Source organism: Clytia hemisphaerica, unplaced genomic scaffold (assembly GCF_902728285.1).
Source record: "Clytia hemisphaerica strain Z4C2 unplaced genomic scaffold, Clytia hemisphaerica genome assembly, whole genome shotgun sequence".
NCBI lineage: Eukaryota > Metazoa > Cnidaria > Hydrozoa > Leptothecata > Clytiidae > Clytia > Clytia hemisphaerica.
Genome location: NW_027103918.1, coordinates 951967 through 974599, shown reverse-complemented (window position 1 = coordinate 974599; position 22633 = coordinate 951967). Strand labels below are relative to the sequence as shown.

At 36.5% G+C, this 22633-nt stretch overlaps 1 protein-coding gene across 1 annotated transcript; it reads right to left on the bottom strand.

Moving 5' to 3' along the window:
• Positions 1-478: 478 nt before the first annotated feature.
• Positions 479-11998, bottom strand: LOC136809640 (uncharacterized). The gene is made up of 12 exons (XM_067066186.1): positions 11874-11998; positions 11504-11624; positions 10709-11031; positions 8140-8755; positions 7308-7525; positions 6807-6940; positions 6372-6516; positions 5465-5620; positions 3025-4890; positions 2614-2748; positions 1265-1415; positions 479-945 (listed from the first exon to the last, which is right to left on the bottom strand). Exons 1-12 carry the CDS (start codon positions 11950-11952, stop codon positions 882-884), a joined length of 4008 nt encoding a protein of 1335 aa, XP_066922287.1. The 5' UTR covers positions 11953-11998; the 3' UTR covers positions 479-881.
• Positions 11999-22633: the final 10635 nt, after the last annotated feature.

The window sequence follows — 22633 nt, the reverse complement described above, 5'->3', positions numbered from 1 at the left end:
TTTCACGGTACTTCCACTCTATGCGAAAGTATTTTCCCAATGTACTGAAGCTCTGAAGGATTATGAAAGATTTTCAACATCTACACTACTGAAAACTCAACCTATGATACTCAGGGAAGGGTGGGAGATGATTGATAATTCGAGAACAGCTTGAGTGATTCGCCACTCTATATGAAAACGAAAAATGCGCAGACAAAAATCAAAGCCTCAAATTTTCGGACCTTTACAGTAGAGTGAAATTTCGGCCACATTTGAATAAATTCGATTTTTTCTTTTCTTACACTTCTTACACCCTTACATTACACTTTCGCTCATTTTGACCTTTACAAAGAGCACTTTGGGAAACCCGATAAACATATAGGGTCATACCAAGCTAGATCTCTCACCTTCAGTACTCCCCTGGACCCTGGCCAACGATGTCTGGACCTTAACAAATTAAAGTTGGTGGATTCAAATAGGAAATTAGAAATAGGAAATTGCAATTACAAATCTGATATTTATTCAGTGGCAACAGTAACCATTAATTAAAAATAGAAAAAGTTAAATTGCGTCTATATTAATGACTTTTTCATACAAAAATAGTAGATTATTCGTATCAAGTAGGCTTATTTACCATTACAATTATGTTAAGTGCACAATTTTTAATACAGTTTATTGATCATACAAGATTAATATTTCGTAATATATCCATCGTGTCAGAGTCCATTAACAATTCCCGGAGAAATTCATTATGTTGGGACGACTTCTATATCATGATGATAAGTACTGTAATAAATCAAATCTCGAGGTTTGGTCAGAAACCTTCTTTTTATCTCTTCTTTTAAGAAACTACTGTACTTGCACAAACCAACAGGTGGATGTCAACTTTCAACGGTGTAGATTTACTGTGTATCTGTATTTGACGGAGTCTCCACTGCCATGTCTTCTTTTGGTAACATTCGCACTCTGAGGAAAAAAAGGGTTGTTTGCATAGTCAAGTGGAATTTGGAAATTTTTCAATAATAACGTTGAAGAGGTTGGCAATTTTAAGGCCTAAAATTTTGCTGGAAGTTGTAAAGGGAAACTTCATTTTTTTGAGAAATGAAAATTTTGTTGTTTGTGACACCACATAGATCCATGGCAAAATCAGTTTTCGGACTAAGTTTTATCTCGTTTTGCTGAAGTGGTCATATGGTCAAAGTCTGCCAGGATAATTACTTTCTAAAAATCATTATAAAGTCAATAAAGCTGGGCGAATTCCTCTACTGCAAACATTTGTACTCACCCCGCACTGGCATTAGCCATCTTTAGGTCTTGCATGTATCGGACTTTGGACTTGTAGAACACAGCAGCCAACACGACAATAATGACCAACAAAACCACAGCTGCAACTCCAATACCAACGATAGTTGCGAAATTCTCTTTCTCTTGTTCTTCTGTTATGGAAAAGGAAATGCATTTACAAAGTTTTCAAATTTCCAGGGACGGCTTAAGGGATTATTAAAATCTTTCAGGTTTGGTTAAGTTACATAATAGTTCTATTTATACTTAAGACGATTAATCTGTCTGAGACGAGCAATTTAGAAAATGAGCATTATGGAAGAGTGTTCTTTCCATTCATGTTTCAATAAATAGGATCTCTTCCTCAGGTGAGTTAAGGCAAGTTCCAAACATATTTTGCGTGACGCGCACCGCTTCCCATTGTTCCTTAACTTTCGTATATAGCTTAAAAGAAGCGTATTAAGGAGAGGATTTCGGAAAGTGCTGGGCCGAAAATTTAAATTAAGCCAATCTCAAGATATCGGTCAAAAACTGATTTTTACGTTAGGAACTACGTCGAAAAAACACGTCAAAAAGACAAGTTAAATGACGTCATATTTAAAAACAGCGATAACTTCGATTACATTACTACAATTAACACCAAATTTTGACTGGAGACGTTTTTAGATTAACGATTCTAAAATATTTGTTGAGAAATTTTCAAAATTTTTAGATGACGTCATTTACTTTCGGTAAAAATTAAAATACGTCAAATAATGATGACGTCATCAAAAATGTTCAAATTTTTTTCATGCAATATTTCAGAATCAACAATCAACGTCTCCAGTCAAAATTTGGTGTTAATTGTAGTAATGTAATCGAAGTTATCGCTGTTTTTGAATATGACGTCATTTAAATTATCTTTTTGACGTGTTTTTTCGACGTATTTCCTAACGTAAAAATCAGTTTTTGGCCGATATCTTGAGATTGGCTTAGTTTAAATTTTCGGCCCAGCACTTTCCGAAATCCTCTCCTTAATACGCTTCTTTTGAGCTATATACGAAAGTTAAGGAACAATGGGAAGCGGTGCGCGTCACGCAAAATATGTTTGGAACTTGCCTTAACTCACCTGAGTCCACAGATCACATTTTACAAACTACTCATCTCAAACGATTTTTCCGTCTCAGTATAAATGGAACTAATAACTCCCAGGAAGAAAAGAATTGTAAGTTTTACAACCTCCAAACCTGAAGAACTGGTATCCAATATCCGGAAGTTAGAATGGGAAGTGCATTGAAGTACTAAGATTTTTTGCTCGAAAAATGCATGCGGTTTGTTGCGAATGTAATTAAAACCTGGGTTAATTTACGATACCTTTTTCTTCACATGTGAAACCATCACCTTCATAATTATCTTTACATTGACAAGTATAAGAAATGGTGTTCGGAAAAACTACACAATACGCATTTACATCACATTGATCGGAATTTGTTTGACATTCATCAACATCTAAGAATGAAAATAGAAAATTGTAAATTGATGCATAGAATCTTGGAGATAACATTGAAATCAAATCTTTTAGCAAAACGAACAAATAAAGTCGTTTGTATTTTTTTCTAACTTGAAAATATTCGAGCCTTTGAAATACCTTAGCAAGAAGAAGTTACGATAAAGTATACAAATTGATCTATTTAATATATAATTAAAACATGATACAACTGGAAGATGTAAGGTTTTGGCAATGAAGAAGTTTTTGGGAGCCTAGAACAATTGAATAAATTCTACCTGAAAGAGCACTGAATTTTGGATTGGTTTGAAGTCTGTAATTCGACGATTTTGTGAATTCAATTGTTTCATTCTTCTGGATTGGATTCAATTCTTTCAACGTGGCATCTGTTGTTTTGACTTCAAAGACGTATTTGACCGTCAAAAACCCAGGGTCGATGACTGCTGCTCGTTTTTGTCGGTAATTATCAACGACAGATAATTCAGTAATATTGAGTCGAACCAAATTATACTTGTCGGCAAAAAAATCGATCAAAGATGTTGCTATACCTTCCTCAAGATCGATGTAGTTGACGCTTTCTGGAGACCGGATGATCTCTAGAAGTTCTGTTTTGTTGAGGATTCGGCCATTTTGTTCGACATTGGTGAAAGTGACGTCACCATCTGCAGTACTGGTCAAACTGAAAGTGATTGGATTGCAATCCAGCCCACAATGTCCATCAAAGTTTTTATTGGTAGCTTTGTAGACTACAACAGAAAGGGATTGTTTTGTCGTAAATACACCGTCGTAAACGGAGATACTCATAGTATAAGACCCTATCGCTTTGTCATCGATGCACTTTGTGGTGAAAATATTTCCATCTTCGATTCTAAACAAACCAGCCTTGTTACCTGAGACGATGGAATAAGTGAAGGCTAGGTTTACACTGTCCTCGCTTTGGATTTTGACGTTCGCAACTAAGGAGCCCGTAGGGAAATTTGTTGTAAGTCGAGCAATGGTAGGAGTGATGAATACTTTTGGAGGATCTTTGCGTGCTTCTTTGATTGGCTCTTTATTTTTAATGATGACTTCTGCGAATCCTTTTCTTGGTGACCCGTAGTGTGGGTTATCTGAAACTTGCACAAAAAACCGGAATTCCGATTCTTGGAGACTTTTAATCATTTGTACAGACCCGTTCCGTAAAATCCGGAAATATTCCTTTGCTAATGAGCCTTTTATGGAAAACAGCATTTGTCTGTTAGTTTCATCGGGATCGGTTGCATTAACACGAAATAGCGTTTTGAACAGAGTTTGTTGGGTTAGTTCATATTCGTATACAGATTGTGTGAAAGAAGGGTCATTATCGTTCACGTCTTGAACAAGAACGTTGACAAGTAGGTCCCGGTATGATCGTCGTCCCCGATTATCTTGAGCTGTGATGTGCAATTGGTATGATTTTGTAGACTCGTAATCTAAAGAACTGTTCAAATGAATAGTCTGTCCTGTGATAAAAAATTTCTTCGCGTTATTTCCTTGAGTGATGATGTATCTGATCTGATCATTAAAGTCTGCGTCCGTTGCATAGATTTGGTAAACACTTGAGAAAGGTAATGCTCCTTCTGATACGTTGACACTTGCACTCAAGTACTTGAATACTGGTTGGTTGTCATTTACATCAATAATATTGATTTTTACCTCTGTTTCACTGTACGAGAAACCATCAGATGCTTGGATGAAAAAGTTGTATGTTTGTCGTAACTCGTAATCGAATGGAACCTTGGTTGTCAGCCTGCCGCTTCTCGGATCGATGTGAAAGAATTTTTCATCACTTTTACACTGCATGCTATATGTAATTGGGTCTGAATCTAAGTCTCTTGCCAAAAACCTGCCAATATAGGTGCCGTTAGGTACCTGCTCACCAATAGAAAGACTGTACAAATCAAGGTCAAATTTTGGAGGATGTTCATTTACATTTTCAATTTTAACTTGATGCAGAAATGTCTTTTGGTATGTTCCTGGGTGGAACGTTGGTTCGTCGACGTTCTTAGCCACGATCGTTAGAATGTATTGATTGGTCAAATCGTAATTTAAGGTGCCGTTTAATACCAAGTTGAAGTAAGATGATTCGTTTACATTAATAAAGATAAACACGTCTTCTGGATCACCTAAGAAACAGAAAAAGACGTATTAAAATTAGTTATAGGGCTTTGAGAAAAACAGACCTCGAAAAAACCACACAACACAGCTAGTGGAAAAAGCTTTTCCGCAAGAGGATATGTAAAAGACTAAAGTCAGGCAAAATGATCGACGGGTATGTCCGGCGGTTGAGGGTATGTTTTTCAAAATAGCAGAAATGCACTGTAAGGATGGACTTTTGATAAATGCACTGTTTGGGTGGAAATTTCAGCAAATCTAGGAAAAATTTAAATTTTTGCCCAAAGATCCTGATTTTTTTGCTCGAAAAGAGTTTACAATTTGAAAAATGCACTGTAGGGGTATGAATATCGCCGATTTTTTTTGCACCGTAAGGGTGCAATTCTGAAAGCCAATTTTTTCGCTGCACATACCGTCAGTTGGTTAACCCACTGCAACCCGGATTAAGAAATACTTTTCAGAGAAAAACAAGAGGTTTGGTATGAAAGTATTCTGACTGTAGAACATTCAAAAAAACCTGGATTTGATAAAAAAAAATTATTGAGACAAAGTATGGGTAATCCTGGCATCAAAGAAATTGAATACCTGAAATGATTTGAAGCTTGATTTTAGCAAGTTGGTTTTTCGGTGAAAGCTTGTAAGCTTCTGCTTGAAAAGTTTGCAACACGGTTCCAATATCTGCATTTTTATCAACGGAGCTCGTTGTAGATTGTGCGTCTGGTGTTAAAGATGGGTACGGATCTAGAATTGATTTAAAATAGCAAAGATTAAACAAAATCCGCCATAAATTCCAAAAAGCTTTTATGCAACCTTGAAACAATAACCAAATGACAAATGAAAAAAGTGCATTTTCGACAGATTTCAATATGATTTGAGATACTCTCCCTGTAGATTTCTTCAATGAACATGGAGAAAACTTTCAAATCTTTTCGCTTAACTTTCTTTTTTTACAAAGTTAAGATCCAAGTAAGAAGTTTTTTATTTTTACCAAAAAACTTTCATGGGAAGATCGGTATTAGAACCAGTTTTTAGAAATTTCGGATTGCGATATCTCGGCTGCAAATCAGACTCAGACAAAAAAGTTAGAGGTTTTGCTCAGGACCATGGAAGGAATCTCCCGAAAGAAATATCTCTTAAAGCTCAGAGAGAAATAAACAAGATGATAGAATTTCGTAAAACAAGCTTATAAGCTGACAATGAGATTAGTTTTATTTCTACACAATAGTTCCCGTTTCATATCAGGGTAGTGTCTGCTTATTTATTATTATATCGTGCTGATATAAGCAAAAAATATTTTTCTTTTTCTCCTTCTGACCAATCTTGCTCCACAGCCGTGTCAATTCAATATCAAAAAGCTTGTAAAAAGCAAAAATATACTCTTAATTAAAAACAAAACCTTTAAATAAGTACGAATGTATATCTTTTTTCACAGAATATCTGCGGTGAACCTAATCCTTTATTTTTTGAAAAAGAAGGTTACGTCAATATTTACCATAAAACTCCAGTTTCGCAACGTTACTTGGATATTCTGTTCCTTGAATTAGAACTTTGCATTGGTACGAGTCTTCATAATCGCTGTTTGGAACGCTGCTGATCTTGATGCTGTCTTTTTTAAATATTATCGAATCTGTGATTTCCTATAACGAATAGCGTTAATTACAATTTTACTTCGAATTAGAATAAACGCCCATTCTGATAAACCAAAAAAACTAACAGAAGTACTACGGTGCAAATGTTTGAATTGAGGTATATGTTGTTTTCTGGCTAATTCAAGAGAAGATCTTTTCATTTTCTTTCGTTATTTCGCTTCGGCTTTTCACGATATAACTGAATACGAAAAAACGTCGAGCGGTAACTCGAATTTAAAATATGCTAGTGACCATTTTAATTCAATTGATTGATTACTGTACATGGTTCGTTAACTTACAACTTGATTTCTAATCCAACGGTATCCGTCTGGCTCCACAAGGCCGTTGTATTGACATGTGTAAACAAATTGCTTTCCAGTTTGAACACGATTATATGCAGGAAAGTCTGACAGAATATGACCATCGTAATCACCTAAAAAGAACAGTAAATATTCGCCTAAATCTGTAGAAAAATTGTACAGTTTTTTTGGTCATTTGGCATTAGTCAATATAATGGCTCACAATAGGCTGTAAGAAAAGTGTCAGCTTAATTTCAGGAGGATGAAAGGTATTTAAAGGTATAAACAAGATATTTCATTAGGGGTATAAACAACTTTGTTCTCTCAACTAGGTCAAAAAATTTCACCTTGAAATTTTGGGTGAGTTCATGGTTGAGAATTGTTACTGTCTCAATGATTCCCAATGAAAAGTTGAAATTTTTATGAGCTTACATCTTTCACTGCAAATTCAACTAAAAAGTCATAACGAATTTTAATTTTTCTCTCTGCAAATCTACTTACCGATGCGAAGTAAAGAAATTAAACTTCCAGCCTCTACAGTGAAGTCATTACCATTATCTTCTGACGTAATTTCAAATTTCAAACTGTCAAAATGCTCTAGTTGCAAAATGCTTGATATTCCCAATGTACCTTCCACTTGAGGATCGATTCGCGTTGTCGCCTTAAGATTTGAGAGTCGTTCTCCAGAATTGACCCTAACCGCTTGTAAGGAAAACCATCTTGAAGAAAGTAAATATTGATATAAATGCGTGATACGTGTTTCACAGTGGAAATATTTTATGATTACTTTATTACACGAATATTACTATAGCTATAGGCAAGTATTCAACGGCCTTGAAATTAACACGCAAAAAATTAACACGAATTTTATTTGCTTTTTCAAAGACACAACGGCTGGTTTTAATTAAGGGGGTTTTTATTAACACGAAATTTTTCAATTCGTGTTAATAAAATGACTAGTAGTAATATTCGTGTATTAAGGTAGCTAAGGGCGATAGGCCAATTTCTGCCAATTCAGCAAAACAAGTTAAAAATATAGTCACTCCTTACGCAAAAATAAAGCTTTATGCTACCTTAAGCCGCAAATGTTGTAATTCTATTTAATTTTGAAGGTAGTCAATAACGAGTTTTTGCAAAGTTGGATGCTGGTTACTATTCTATGGTAAGCTTAAAATGATAAAACAACAAAGATTTTTGCGAAAAGATCATAGATGTAATAAACGTTTTAAGGTTTCATTATCATCATCATTATCATTGTTCAACCGATTTCGAGATTGGTTCATTTCAAAGAGTTACGGTACGTCCCTAATCAAAAGCTTTAAAAAAGTATTACCTAGGTATAATGCTCGGGTTGATCACATTGATTTGAATAGCTACTTTGTATACACCAGCATCAAGACTTATTTCTCCGGTAGATTGTGAGTAAGATACACTGTTGTTGAAGCCTCCTTCTCCTGGAACGTTCCAATCCGATGCCACTCCTCTCATCAAATCTGCTGGTGCCGATGATGCATAGGTCGACTTGTCGGTTTTTACAGCCATGAAACCTTGTGTTGAACTATCTCCAAGTCTCACAATCGATCGAGAAGTTTTTGACGAAAGGATTTGGCCTACATTTTGTGCCTCGACTTTAAACGAAAGATCATCACCATTTTTTAAAGACAAAATTATCGATAAAGCCATCGATTCTTGTCTTAAAATGGTTTTGTCATCAAAAGATAATTTTCCTTTGAAGACCACTTTATCGTTGATGAGAATGGATGTACCGAAACCTGCAAGGACGTTCGATATCGTTGGTGAGAATGTAACGAGATATATCCCCTCGCTCTTACTTATTGTGAAAAGGTCATGCTTGTAGAAATTCCCGAGTCCACCTGTTGTCCACCCAGCTGTCGTCGGTTGAAGGCTATTTGGTAATGCCCGATCTCCGTTAACAATCATCGTATGACCTGAAAAAATATGAAAATCAAAAATTTAATTGGAATGTATCAGCTAAGGAGTGTGTTATTTTGAACACTTTCAAGATATACTTCATATTTTTTGATCTTCCACCCCGAGGCTTGTTCAGGCAAATTCTTTTTACAGCATTTCCGCAACTCTAACTAAATCACTTAAATCAGGCCTTTACCATCAAACTGATCGGGTCATGTCATCGCAATACATTTCATATCATTGTATGTAGACAAAAACAGCCATTGAATAGAGAGAGAAGAGAGAGGAAGATAACCCTCCGATATCATCGGACCTGGTCCTATCCCGGGATAGTTTCCTACCCCTAGAAAGGGAAATCACAGCGTTTGCTAGACATTGTACTCTGTGCATGCAACACATCAGAGCCGTGCTTTATCGATGATGATACTCGAACAGTACGGGAGAACCTTGCGTTCTCGGAGGTACTGAGCATATGAGTACCATCACCACACCACATTCAATGTCCAGCATATCTTCCCATATTCTTGTATCAGAGTGATGGTACCCTATTCCCCTCACATGGTATGGGTTGACCCGGGCCAAGGTACATTCACTTGCCAAGTGAATCGCAGCATCGAGTGGGAATCGAACCCTGACCTCTCGCATCGAAGTCAAGAACGATGACCACTACACTACTGCGCCTATATATTCAATTAAAGTCTATTCACGATAACTGTGCACTCTTTTTTCATTTACCTATAACTTTTGAAGGAATTCTTCAATCTTTATAAATTTGGTATCATTGGAAAGATATTAGTGAGTGGATCAATTTGAAATAAAAAAATCTTTAAACAAATTCTAAAAATGAAGATGAAAATGAAGAAGAAAAAAATGAAGATCTTGTAGAAAGGTGCTATAGCTATCATTTTCACTGAAGTGAATCCTTGATTATCGAACATCATCACTGTGAAAAAATTCAGTCAAAAGATATCAAGCAAAGTTATAAGCTGATTGACGTCTAAAAACGCTGTTTTCTGCTGTTTTCTGCTGTTTTTTTGGGGTCAATCACTTATTAACTTTGTATCATAACTTTATATTGAATAAATATTTTAGTGGAATTTCTTCACAGTGATGATCTCCTAAGATCAAAGAATCTCTCCAGTGAAAATGAAAGTTATAGCACTTCTCTACAAGATCTTCCTTTTTTTCTTCTTCATTTTCATCTTCGTTTTTAGAATTTTTTTAAAGACTTTTTTATTTCAAATTGTTCCACTTACTAATATCTTTCCAATGATACCAAACTTATAAAGATTGAAGAATTCCTTCAAAAGTTATAGGTAAAAGAAAAAAGAGTGCACACTTATCGTGAACAGACTTTAAACAACAGTACATTTTTTTCTTTAAACTTTGAAGAAACTCTAAAAAGAAAAACATTCGAACGTTCGATCATGGGATGGTTTTATTTTTATGTAAATCGTTCAAATATTTACCCGGAGGAGGCACTCAGATGAAATTGGGAACGGGGACGTGCCGCTGAACAGGGTCCCTTTTTTAGGCTCTAAAGAGGGTCCCAAATTTACTAACTTTCAACATTTGTACCTGACAGGGTCGTTTTTGGTTATTTTGGACAATTTTCAGGGTGGAAATTAGGAAAATTTTCAACCTATCGTCTACATTTCGTCATTTTTGCTACTTTTCAGGGTGAAAATGGGAAATTATTTTCGATTTTCCTTCCAACAGGATCCCAAATATACCAAACATTCATATCTGACAGGGTCCAATTTTCAAACTCCAGCCGCACGTCCTCGTTGGTCGTCAATGTCAGTGCCCCTCCCCCGGGAAAATTTATATAGTTTATGTTTTGTTTTTGCCTAGGTTATAATAAAACATATTCAATATGTTTTCGTTGGTTATTGGATCTATTGATAAATCTCAATAACCAACTTTATTTACCTATTGAATATCTGCTTATTATTACCCAAAGAACTTACCTACGACATTGTCCAAGTTTGCAAGGAAGTACACTGAAAATCCATTATTAGTTATTAAATCTTTGACGTTTTCTGAGAAATCGGAGTTGAGTCTTACTTCAATAACATCGTTTTTATCAAAGTACCGAGCGCTTGTAATTTGCATTGTTTTGTACCCATTATCGTACAAGTTGCTTCGCAATTGGGTAATTTCAACGTCGTTCAAGAAAATTTTTACTGTCATTGAACCTCTCCAATTTGTCAATTTTATAATCGAGTTAAAATCAAAAAAATAAACTCCAGTCTTTGGTACGATGAATGTCGAGTAAGAATATTCAAAGTTCCTAAAATCATAACAACAAAAATTCTTGGTATATTTCCAGCTTTATAATAATGTTGCTCTTGGTATGAATGTAGTATATTATATTTGTGTCTTTAGACACCCAATATCCCCATCAAAGAAAAAGGTTCCACCGGGGCTGCGAAACAGGGGCATCATTAGCTATAAGCAACTTTGAAAACAATCACTCATGCCTGTCCCGAGCATTAAAGGTTTTATTTTTACATAAGTGTTCCCATTTCATGTCAGACACATATTTCATATCAGGACGTTGTCGGCCTATTGTTATATCATGCTGATATAAGCATAAAAATATTTTTCTTTTCTTCTTTCTGACCAATCTTGCTCCACATTGATAAATTGATAATTGAGTAAACAAACGATATCACTCTTACAAAACAAAACCTTTAAGCTCAATAGATATTTCTCAACAAATCTAGATAGAATACAGATCCAGAAAATACATACAGTCTTACCTAATTGACAATCCCGGTTTATTTGCTTTCCAAAATTCTAGATTTACATCTCGATTTGGAGTTAACGATACAGTTTGATGATTTTCAACGATAAAACCCGTCGTTGAGTTGTCAGCAGCGTCTAAAGCGGATATTTCATATTAAAGTGAAAATATTGAGATGCTATACACTTTAATTCTCCAACAGCTATTTGAGAAAAATGACTTCGACACGAGCCTAAACAAACTCATACAAGCGGGCTTCAATCTAAAGCTTTTACAAAAAAATGAAATATATAAATTCTATGAAATACTGATGTATGTGTATTTTCAGCGAAAATAAGTATAAATGAAATAAGCAAAAAAGTTCAATGATCATTAAAAGTAAGTACCTAAAATTATGCTTAAATGAGCTAGGAATAATCCTAATAAAATGCCCCGTTTGCTTGCCATTGATTCATCAGTTTTCATACTCTGCACATGAACTAGTTTTTAATTCACTATTGCCCGTATATCAGAGGAATGATGACTTTAAGAGATTGTAAGCCCATAGATCCGGATTATTAACTTCAATAAGGTTTTGTAGGTAATTATCTATAACAAGCTGATGAGAGATAATACCTTTATCATTCACTATTCATATTATTGTATGATCGTTTTTCTTTACTCTACATGGGCTTTTGTTGTTTTGCAGAAGTAGTAATTAATAAACCTTTTTCCTGATGTTTTTTATCACAACCCCCGTGCAACCGTTGCTTTATTCGCATGTTACACTCCTGTATCAGTGAACCAATTAGATCTGCCAAAATAGTTGCCAAAATGACATAATCTTAGGATAATGAGTAGCCCCGGTCATCGTTTATTGAAATTCTCTATACCCTGAACAAAACTGGAAAATTTATGGTTTTATCCTGGTCAATAATTGTATCAATTACATCAAGCCGGTCAAAATCAAAAGGAAAAATACTTATGAACTCTAGCAGTACCAGACTCGCTAACCCTCCTACCCCGTTGAAAATTGGGCAAAGCTTTTTTACCTCGGCGATTTTTTTTTCTATATCTCAAATTCAAATTCAGTGAAATTCCCTTTTCTTCAAAGTCACCCCGGTGGTTTCAGAAGTTTACCAGGTCACTGAGACCAGGGCGTCCTGTTTGTGTAACACCCCCTGTTTGAACTTTTTATCTCTAAAATATAGCGCAAATATGGGTGTATGGTTGCTTTTTAGCTGCCTTTTTACAAGGAGTTCTCCTCCTCAGAATTTCCAAGACTCAGAGAATTTATGTTTTTATCCTTGATTTCAGCTTCTAAATCCCAGAGTTCAAAATGTGGAACAAGACAAGCCCTCATCCCTCAGACTATAACACCCCCGTCATCTTAGTTTTCTCGATTACTTTTCCTTGTCTCAATCCTTATTCCTATTTTAAGCCTCTTTAGTTACTCATAGCAAGAGCTAATCACGATTTAAAATTGGTAATTGATAAGACTACAATAAAAGAGCACACACTCTGGTTTCATCTTATTCAGAGATTTTGAGATAGCATTCCTCTTTTACATTTCTTAGAAATTGTCTACATTCTTTTACATGTATAACTAACTAGTGAAATAACTCCGAATATAAAAATAATTAGTCTCTTAAAATATTATTAGTATTTACAAATATTTACATTTTACGAAGTAAAACTTTGTGGCTTATTGTGGGTGCTGAACCACCCAGTGCGGTGGGCTTTTAAAAATCTGAAATTCACTGGGCTGCATCAATAGAGTGGGGCTCAGGCCCTCGAGTCCAGATCTCTGAATAGGGCGAGTAAATATGAGTGAGGAAAATCTTTGCAGTTTTTTACATGATTTAGAGTACTTAAGAAGTATCTTTTTGTTCAAATGAATTCCATTCTTACACTGTGACACCTCTTTCGTCGCTATGGAGCATGGAGATAAATTTAAAGAAAGGATTTCTTGAGATTGCATGATCTGATTTTTTTGTAAGAACTTTATCAAGCGGTGGATGTAATAGTCAGCAGGTCAGCATCAAGACAATACAAAAGTAAATTTGCGAGGCTGGAATATATAAACACGTACCTTATCGGCCAAAACTTAGTCGGCCCTAAGTGACTAAGTTTTAGCTTAGTGACTAATAAAATTAGGGCCGACTAATAATTAAGGCCGACTAAAATTAAGGTGGACGAACTTTTGGCCGATAAAGGTAGATTGTTTATCTTTCAATCATTTGAAAAGAAGTCACTCTTTCAACTAAACGTTCCATATAATGCCGTCATGTCAAGTTTCGGGTGAACTGTTCTTATGAAGAATGGCATGAGTTGATGATTCCTTTTCATATAGACTGTTCCGGAACTCTCGGGGGAATACTAGAGAAGAGAAACGAAAATAGGGAAAGAGAAAATTACTGACGGCGTAATACTACCAGATTTGTCCTTTCATTGCATTGTCGATTAAGAAAGATCCGCTGTCGCTGTTTCGACAGCCGTTAGTCGAGCTAACAAATGTTTTTGTGCTGTTGACCTTTTTAACAATTTTCATCAGAGTGTGCGTTTCAAATAAATGCTTTTGACGATTGAGAAGTCGCAACTATTACCTTAGCTCGTCAGAGACTGTAATGACAGGGAAGTGTGGATGTTAGAAATTAGGTAAGTCTATCCCGACCGTAGTGCAGTGGTAGAGCATCCGGCTACGGTTTGCAAGGTTGTGGCAGTGGTAGAGCATCCGGCTACGGTTCGCACGGTTGTGGGTTCAACCTCCAGCCGATGCTCTGCAATTAAGAAAAGGATCGATGGAAAAATCCAGTGAGAAAGAGTGGCGCCCTCCCCTACCTTCGGATAGCTACCGAACGAGGAGCCTTCGGGACGCCTCCGACTGCGATCGCATACTTACTACTAAGCCTATCCCAAGCGGAGTTCAAGCCACATCTGATAACTTGCGCATTTCCTTAGGAGCACAAATTCGCTAGCGGGTCATCTCAGATTAAAGAAAAGCATTAATAGTTTAATAGTTCTAAAAGTATAATTGATATATCTTTTCAACCATTGCAAGTTTATCCGATTTTTAGGTTGAGAAAGTAAATTTTGTTTTTGATCCTCTAGGAATGCCTTAAGAATATTTCAAGATGAATTTCCTGAAAAAATAAAAAAATAAAATCAAGGCTTGATAGACGGTGATATACCTTCCAGTAATTAGTTCTTACAAAGTAGATAAAGGTTGGCGTAAAGTATCAGCTAAAATATATTTATAAAAGCTTTAACATTATCCTAACATGTCGCTACAAAGACTTAGCAAAAGGAAAACGTCGTTTTATTGGCTTGTAATACAAGCGATAGGCAATACAAATTGAATACAACGATCTTGAGGAAGAATTTCACCTGCAATTCAGGCTCGGCCTGATTGATCGCTTTTTTGTCGTCGTATCCATTGCTTTCAAAGCATCACCGAAGGGCCTGGATTTGAATCTCTTGCATCCAAAACGCGTGACCTGCGTCCGTCGTAGCTTTCTCTGAATTTAAGCTGTGGGAGAAGAACTGTTAGAACTTACACTTAACAGTGTTATTGCGCCATATTTGAATCACATTTACATTCGAAAGAATCGAAGATGGAGAGCACATATCTTCATATTAAGTTTAAGCAGCTTATATACATATTTCAGCCAAAACGGTTTTTTTGCAAAATTTGCTGACGTCAGCAAAGAATTTTAAATTTTTTTGGGGATCGCTTTCTTTTATTGATTTACACCTTTGTTGGAAATTTGAAGTTAAAAGTTTTCTTCTAATACTTTATGAAATTTTTTGAATAATCGAAAACCCCCTCTTTATAAAAAAACGCTTCCCCGCTAAATTTTCGCGACGGTTTTTAGTCACGTGACTGAAGTGCCTACTAATAGAGAAGTTATTCAAATTCTTATTTCTGTGACGTTATCAAAATCATGAAAATAATTGGCTGAAAATGAGGTTTTTATCGAAATTTTTCGATTTTTCAACAAGTGGGACCATGCCCCGTCTTATTTTCTGTTAACGAAATTTCGAAAAAACCTAAATAACATTTATGTATGTTAAGTTAAGGTGCAAGCTTCATGAGATCATTCGGGAGTGCCTTTAGGTACCCCGGGCTAGATTGGAAGGGGCCTGGAATTCCCGAGTTATTTTTTTCCAATTTCCGAGTTATTTTTCCGAGTTATTTTACATATGACGTCATAGTTAAAGTTTTGTGACGTCATTATGACGTCATCACAAAAAATGATAACTCGGGTTTTTTTTTAGCTTTTAATTTTTCGAGTTATTTGGTGTTTTTTAACTCGGTTTTTTTTTCGTGCCTTTCATTTATCGAGTTATTTGAAAATGTTAACTCGGTTTCTTTTCGTGCCTTTAAATTTTCGAGTTATTTATTTTATATATATATATTATATTTTTGTAGTAGATATTCGATTTAGGGAAAATTCGACTTGTTTATATGGGCTTGTTACCTGAAGGGGCAGATTTATGTTAAATATATCATCAACAATTGACTCGAAAAGTTAATTAAAGGCACGAAAAAAACCCGAGTTAGAAAATACCAAATAACTCGAAAAGCTAAAAGGCATGAAAAAAAAACCGAGTTAGAATTTATCAAATAACTCGAAAAGTTAAATACCCGAAAAAATCTCGAGTTATCATTTTTGTGGTGACGTCATAAAAACTGAAAATATGACGTTACATGCAATAAATATACAACTCGGAAAAAAATAACTCGGGAAAAAATAACTCGGGAATATTCCGGGGTTCATCGATTTCCGCGCGCGCGTAATCTTTGAAAAATGCTGACTCGACACAGAACAACTTTCGATTTCCAATACATTGCAAAAACAAAATGGCTGGTTTTATTTTTTGCATGTGACTGGCCTACTTTCCTTTTACTGCCTTTTATTGTTGATTTTTAGACAGATTTGACAGACTTTAAAGCTTTTTTATTGTCTACCTGGGTTTTCGAAGGTTTGAGGTTTTGTCTAGCAGTGCAGGTGATTGATTTCTATCTGAAGTTTCAAAAAATAAAAAGTTCTTGAAATTTGAAAAGATTTTATGTTGAAAATTTGTCTTGATATTTAAGTTGAATCAGTTGGTGGAAATACCTCCATTTAAAGTATGTTTAAAGTTTAACGACTTTCTTTTTATTATTAAGGAAACCAGAAGTGAGAACAAACATAAACTAAAAGTCATCTATTAGGACCCTGTCGACGCACCGTACTTAACAACGAACACCGGACACGCGAAAGTCCTGTGTAAAATGAGAATTTTTTTTACCACCGGAAATCTCTACACCAGACTTAAGGAAGTCGGATGTCTGGTGTCGGAGAAGGATATTTTTTTCCACCGGACATGACCAGTCCGGTGCATCCGGTGTTTCTTAATTTTTTGTTTCGTAAATGTCCGGCGTCCAAAATTCCCTGTATGCAACACCAGACTGACACCGGACAAAATACACCGGACAGTCTGGTGCGTTGGCAGGGTCCTCCCTGCCTACTGTTACTGACTGCCCTTTTTTGTACCGCACAGTCTGGTGTGTTTGTCGGTGCCCAGAAAGTATCCCCCAGTCACACAGGAAACCTTTTGTCAGGTGTAAGTTCCGGTGCTGATTTTTGAGCCTCTGGATGTAGGGGACACCAGGACCAGACAAAGTTTGTTTAAAAAATAATGCACACTGGTAGCCTGGGAATCCACGACCCTGCCGATTCACCGGACATTCCGGTGTTGTTTTTCCTGTGTCCGGTGATTTTTTAAGTAATTTTCAAAAGTGCGCACCGGACTACACCGGACTGTCCGGTGCACACTTTTCTAGCGGGCGTTTCGTGGTACCGCGCGGTCCGCGCGGCCTTTTCTTAAAATGAATATCGCTAATGCGTGGTCACGAGCGCTGTTTTCTGAAGTCTCAAAAAGCTGGATATTTTAGCTAAGTAATCACAACCAAGGAACTCCGCCGAGAAAGGTGAAACTTCGTGTTTTCCAAAGCTTAGTTTTTCGAAATTACCACTTCTGGGCATTTGAATGCTGCGAAGTGTTTTGTGAATTCAAACATCAAAGTTTATTGGGTGGGACTAAGGAACATTAAGAAAACGCCCTTGCCCACTACCGTGAGGCGGGTTGAATCGGATAGAATTGGAAGGTTATGGCCAAATTGCATCTTCTAGACGAAACCTACCACCTAATAAAACCGCAAAACTTGGTGAGCGGGGTCTAATTCGCGAGTGTAGAAAATTTCATTTTCAAAAGTTTCTTCTACGAGAAACAATCTTCAATCGAATACAAGAAAATCGAGTCACTCGTTTCGGGGTGAAGTGGGTAGAATTTGACGGGGCGTCATTCGGAACATAAACAAACACTCTCTATATTTTGTGGTGGAGCAATACCATTTTTCAAAAATTACGTTTTGCCGAAGTTATAATTTGAATTCATGCAATTCTCACAAAGTGATTATTCATTATAGATGGAGCGTCATAAAAATGTAATACCTAAGGGTTATATATTTGGGTAGTACGTTTAGTATCATTGATGATAAGATTTTGATTAGTGTGCGCTATGAAAAGTGTTGGTTGAATGCACGATAGAGAGTGCAATGTAAGAAAATGAAACGTCTCTGAAAGGTCTGACTACATTAGCTAAATCCAAGTTTGTTTGTTTTTAAATTTGACGCTTGCGTTTCGTTCCAGAGGAAAATAAAAAAAGGGAGAAGTAAATGAATGAATAAAAAAGAAGAGCATTAGAGAAACTGGACAACTTACGAAAATATTAAATTTTCATCGAAGCATCGGCCGATAGCGTCAACAAACACAACCATGGTGTTAGTTATGGTCGTTATATTCCGCGGTTACGATAGATAGCATTGAATTTAAAAGCAGAAAAATATCATACCCAGCAGGTGCGTATTTCTTTTAATCCCAGAAGAGTCTAGCATACCCACACCCCTGTTTCACATTCACTGGCTAAGTTAGGTTAATAGCAGTGTACATATCCCATTGTTTTACGGACGTTATAAAAGAACGTTGTTTTGACGTTTAGCGTCCATAGAATACCCCTGTCTCAAGTATCCACTGGACTTCTACTAATGCCCCATGAAAAGCTAACTTTTTCCAGTTTCCCAGTGATACTGAGTGTGATATAGCTGAGCCGATAAAAAGAGTAGAGAAATTAACCTGATCGTATATTTTTGTTTTCCCGTTATTTCAGGTGATACTGAACAATCTTAGATACTTGAGAGACGGGAGAAGATTATCAATGACGCTCTGGTTAACTCTAAGATTTGTCGACAAAATGATAAGAGAAAACGTATGATACACCCCTGTAGTATCAGTGATCCGGTCACAGATCCCGTTTCGATGGAAACCAGTGAAAAAAAATACAAAGAATGAGCTAACTCTAACGCGTTCACTGTCAAGCCATTTTCAGAAATGGTGGCCTTGGTTCTGCTTAAAGTGCGTACAAATTGTATACCGATCGACGCAGAATTTAAGGAAGATTCCAAAAATACAAAAACGAAACAAGCAAAAGTATTTGTATCAAAGGTTCTGGCCCTATTGGAGAATTGTCGGTATTTTGACACCTCTACTGCAACTAGGTCAAACCAGTCAAAATCGAAAAAAAAATTATTAATGAATTCTAGGAATAATGCTTAAAAGTGAATTTTTCCGTACTCCAGCGAGAATTAGATTACAAAAACAGGCCCGGTGTGTGTGACGTTTTACTTGTTTCGTAACTTCTCCGACATGGTCGATTTCAAATTTTCACTGAGTTACTGAGACAGGGGTATTATGGTGGCACTTAAAGAATTCAGAACCAGCGTGGACTCGCCATAAACACAAAGACATGAGACAGTATTAACTCTATATGGTATTCAATGCTCAGATGCATAGTATACTCGTACTCGTAGTTGATGGCAGCAAACTTTTTAAGCTCTTATTTGGAAAATATGTACTTTTTATTCTTTTCTTAGCGAAAGAAAATACTTTATAACACTGTCTCTCTCTCAGTGCCCGGTGAGAACTTTTATACCCTTTGGAAAAATGAAGGGTAAAAAAACGGTAAGGAAAATACAGAAAATAAAAATTTGTCGGATTCTTAACTGTCTGGGGCATATTTTCTCACCGGGCCGATTATTTATTGCCAATTGTTCCACTAGGAAGGGGCTCCACCGTGTCATACTTTCTTGCCCCTTTTTCCAATTTCCGCTTGCAGAAATATTTGCACCCCTGTCTCAGAGATGATTTAATCCAGGGGATGCGAGACCTCCGAGAGAATGAACAGCATATGAACGAACGGGAAATTATGTCTTGCTTCATACTGTACGCTGTTTCATTATCAAGCCTTTTAGAAATAATCTCTTTCGTCAAAGACATTTCCTATGAAGGACGAAAGACCGCGGCGTCCGTTACTTTAATAAATGTTCTTATCTTGTTGTAAGGTGTTTGTAGCCTTACCCTTCCCACTATTTTCTTCTGGAAAATAATACATACATATATAAACTCCTAAATTATCACTATACAAAATATGCAAAGACATTGTATTCACATGAACAATGAGTGACTATTAACATTCGAACATTTATTCCTAGCTACTATGAACACTAACAAGCCTCTTTTTTAATTATTCAATAATTAACTTCTTTCCATTTCTCGGTCCCGTATCAATCACTTAACAACGCCTTCAACTTGGGGCGCAAATGGGCGATTCGCGTTTTAACGCGAACAATTTTCCGCCCTAACTTTAGAATGAAAATACGAAGAATAGACGTTGTTTTTCGTTTAGTGAACCAAAGATTGTATACACAATACAACTGGCTTTCGTAGAACACAATGCCAAATGAATCTCCAATCACGGTCGCTTCATTATTTCTTATTCGGCATTTCAAAAAAGGGTCCAAAAATCAGAAGGTTTTCTTCTTCAATTTCCGAAGAACATGTTCCAAATCTTCGAAGTCATATTTTTCCGATAGCTTGATCGATCAGGGAACGGGATCTGAAAACAGAATAGAAAAAGACATCGTCAGTGAAGTATGAGAGGCGATTAAACCAATTATCCGGTACACCGGACATCGGAGAATGCCGCGGCTCCACCGTGTCATACTTTCTTGCCCCTTTTTCCAATTTCCGCTTGCAGAAATATTTGCACCCCTGTCTCAGAGATGATTTAATCCAGGGGATGCGAGACCTATGAACGAACGGGAAATTATGTCTTGCTTCATTCTGTACGCTGTTTCATTATCAAGCCTTTAGAAATAATCTCTTTCGTCAAAGACATTTCCTAGGAAGGACGAAAGACCGCGGCGTCCGTTACTTTAATAAATATTCTTATCTTATTGTAAGGTGTTTGTAGCCTTACCCTTCCCACTATTTTCTTCTGGAAAATAATACATACATATATAAACTCCTAAATTATCACTATACAAAATATGCAAAGACATTGTATTCACATGAACAATGAGTGACTAGTGACTATTAACATTCGAACATTTATTCCTAGCTACTCTGAACACTAACAAGCATCTTGGGAGTAATTAAAAATAACATGATAACGGCATTTGATATTTTTTAATTATTCAATAATTAACTTCTTTCAATTTCTCGGTCCCGTATCAATCACTTAACAACGCTTTCAACTTGGGGCGCAAATGGGCGATTCGCGTTTTAACGCGAACAATTTTCCGCCCTAACTTTAGAATGAAAATACGAAGAATAGACCTTGTTTTTCGTTTAGTGAACCAAAGATTGTATACAATACAACTGGCTTTCGTAGAACACAATGCTAAATGAATCTCCAATCACGGTCGCTTCATTATTTCTTATTCGGCATTTCAAAAAAGGGTCCAAAAATCAGAAGGTTTTCTTCTTCAATTTCCGAAGAACATGTTCCAAATCTTCGAAGTCATATTTTTCCGATAGCTTGATCGATCAGGGAACGGGATCTGAAAACAGAATAGAAAAAGACATCGTCAGTGAAGTATGAGAGGCGATTAAACAAATTATCCGGTACACCGGACATCGGAGAATGCCGCGGCAAAAATGTCCGGTGCAATTTTTTCACTTGCAAGTAAAACACACCGGACACTACACCGGACTTGTGTCCGGTGATTTTTCCAGTTTTTTTGAAACCGGACAAACAACACCGGAATGTCCGGTGAATCGGCAGGGTCGTCAAGTACCTGAGCAAAAAGACTATCTGAAACCTTCAAACATACATAACCTTATATGTAGGATCCAGAACTTGCTTCCAGAGAGATGCGCCATCTGTAATGAATCTTATTGTGTAAGGTTGGAGGATAATCCCCTTCTTCAATGCGTCATGTGTGGACAGGATGTTCATAGGCAATGTTTTCTTCTTCAACTCGGTGCTGTTGACCCAAATATGGACAGTGATAGTCTCTTGCAGTTAGCCACACTAGCGTCCCGCCAAAATGCGTATCAAAGATTAATGCTGCGAAAGCGCTATATCGTTTACTTGACTCTCAAGCAAAAAAATGCACCGCAAAACTTCTAAAGGGATTCATGAAAAAATAACCCGGCGCTTTTTAATGAAATCAACATTTTCAAAAACTTTGAGAAATTGCCTAAAATTTGAGCCATAGATGAAAAAATTTGAGCCAAGCCAACCTTGAAAACTAATTTGAAGATCAACTTCCCAAGAAAAAGATCTACGGGGGAGGCGGAACCCACCTAGATCCGCGCACTGCCGGATAGGCTATCTCCCGGAAATTTTGCCGGACCTCAAACAATGACCCATTTACATGTGCGTAATTGTTTTTACTTTAGCGTATAGACAAGGCCTTAAAAATCGAAGCGCTGTCTCGGGAATTGAATGACAAATTTTGGTTGGTTGATTTTGGCTGTTGCACGTTTTATTTTGTTTCCAACTTTCAAGTTTTAATTGATATTGTCTTGCGAACTTGATTCAGGTAACTCTCATCCTTGTTGTTGAAATGTATCCTGTAGATGACTGATGTTGTTTTTTCTGAAAGCTAGATTTCCTAGTGTGACTAACTGTCTTGTCTATCATTAATCCACATAACATCAAAAACCTCTACTACCTTTGTGATCACTGTGCTAATGAGAACCTCCCAAAGAGCGAAGCAGGAAAGAAGAAAAACAAAAGACAGAGAGACCTTAATAACCTTGTCAAGCCAATACCA

Excerpts from the sequence above, each read along its gene's own strand:
- LOC136809640 (XM_067066186.1), bottom strand. The coding sequence starts at position 11,952 with ATGAAAACTGATGAATCAATGGCAAGCAAACGGGGCATTTTATTAGGA. Across the intron at positions 8,756-10,708 it reads AAACTTGGACAATGTCGTAG|GTCATACGATGATTGTTAAC; the intron begins GTAAGTTCTTTG and ends ATATTTTTTCAG. Across the intron at positions 7,526-8,139 it reads AACCCGAGCATTATACCTAG|ATGGTTTTCCTTACAAGCGG; the intron begins GTAATACTTTTT and ends ACTTTCTTCAAG.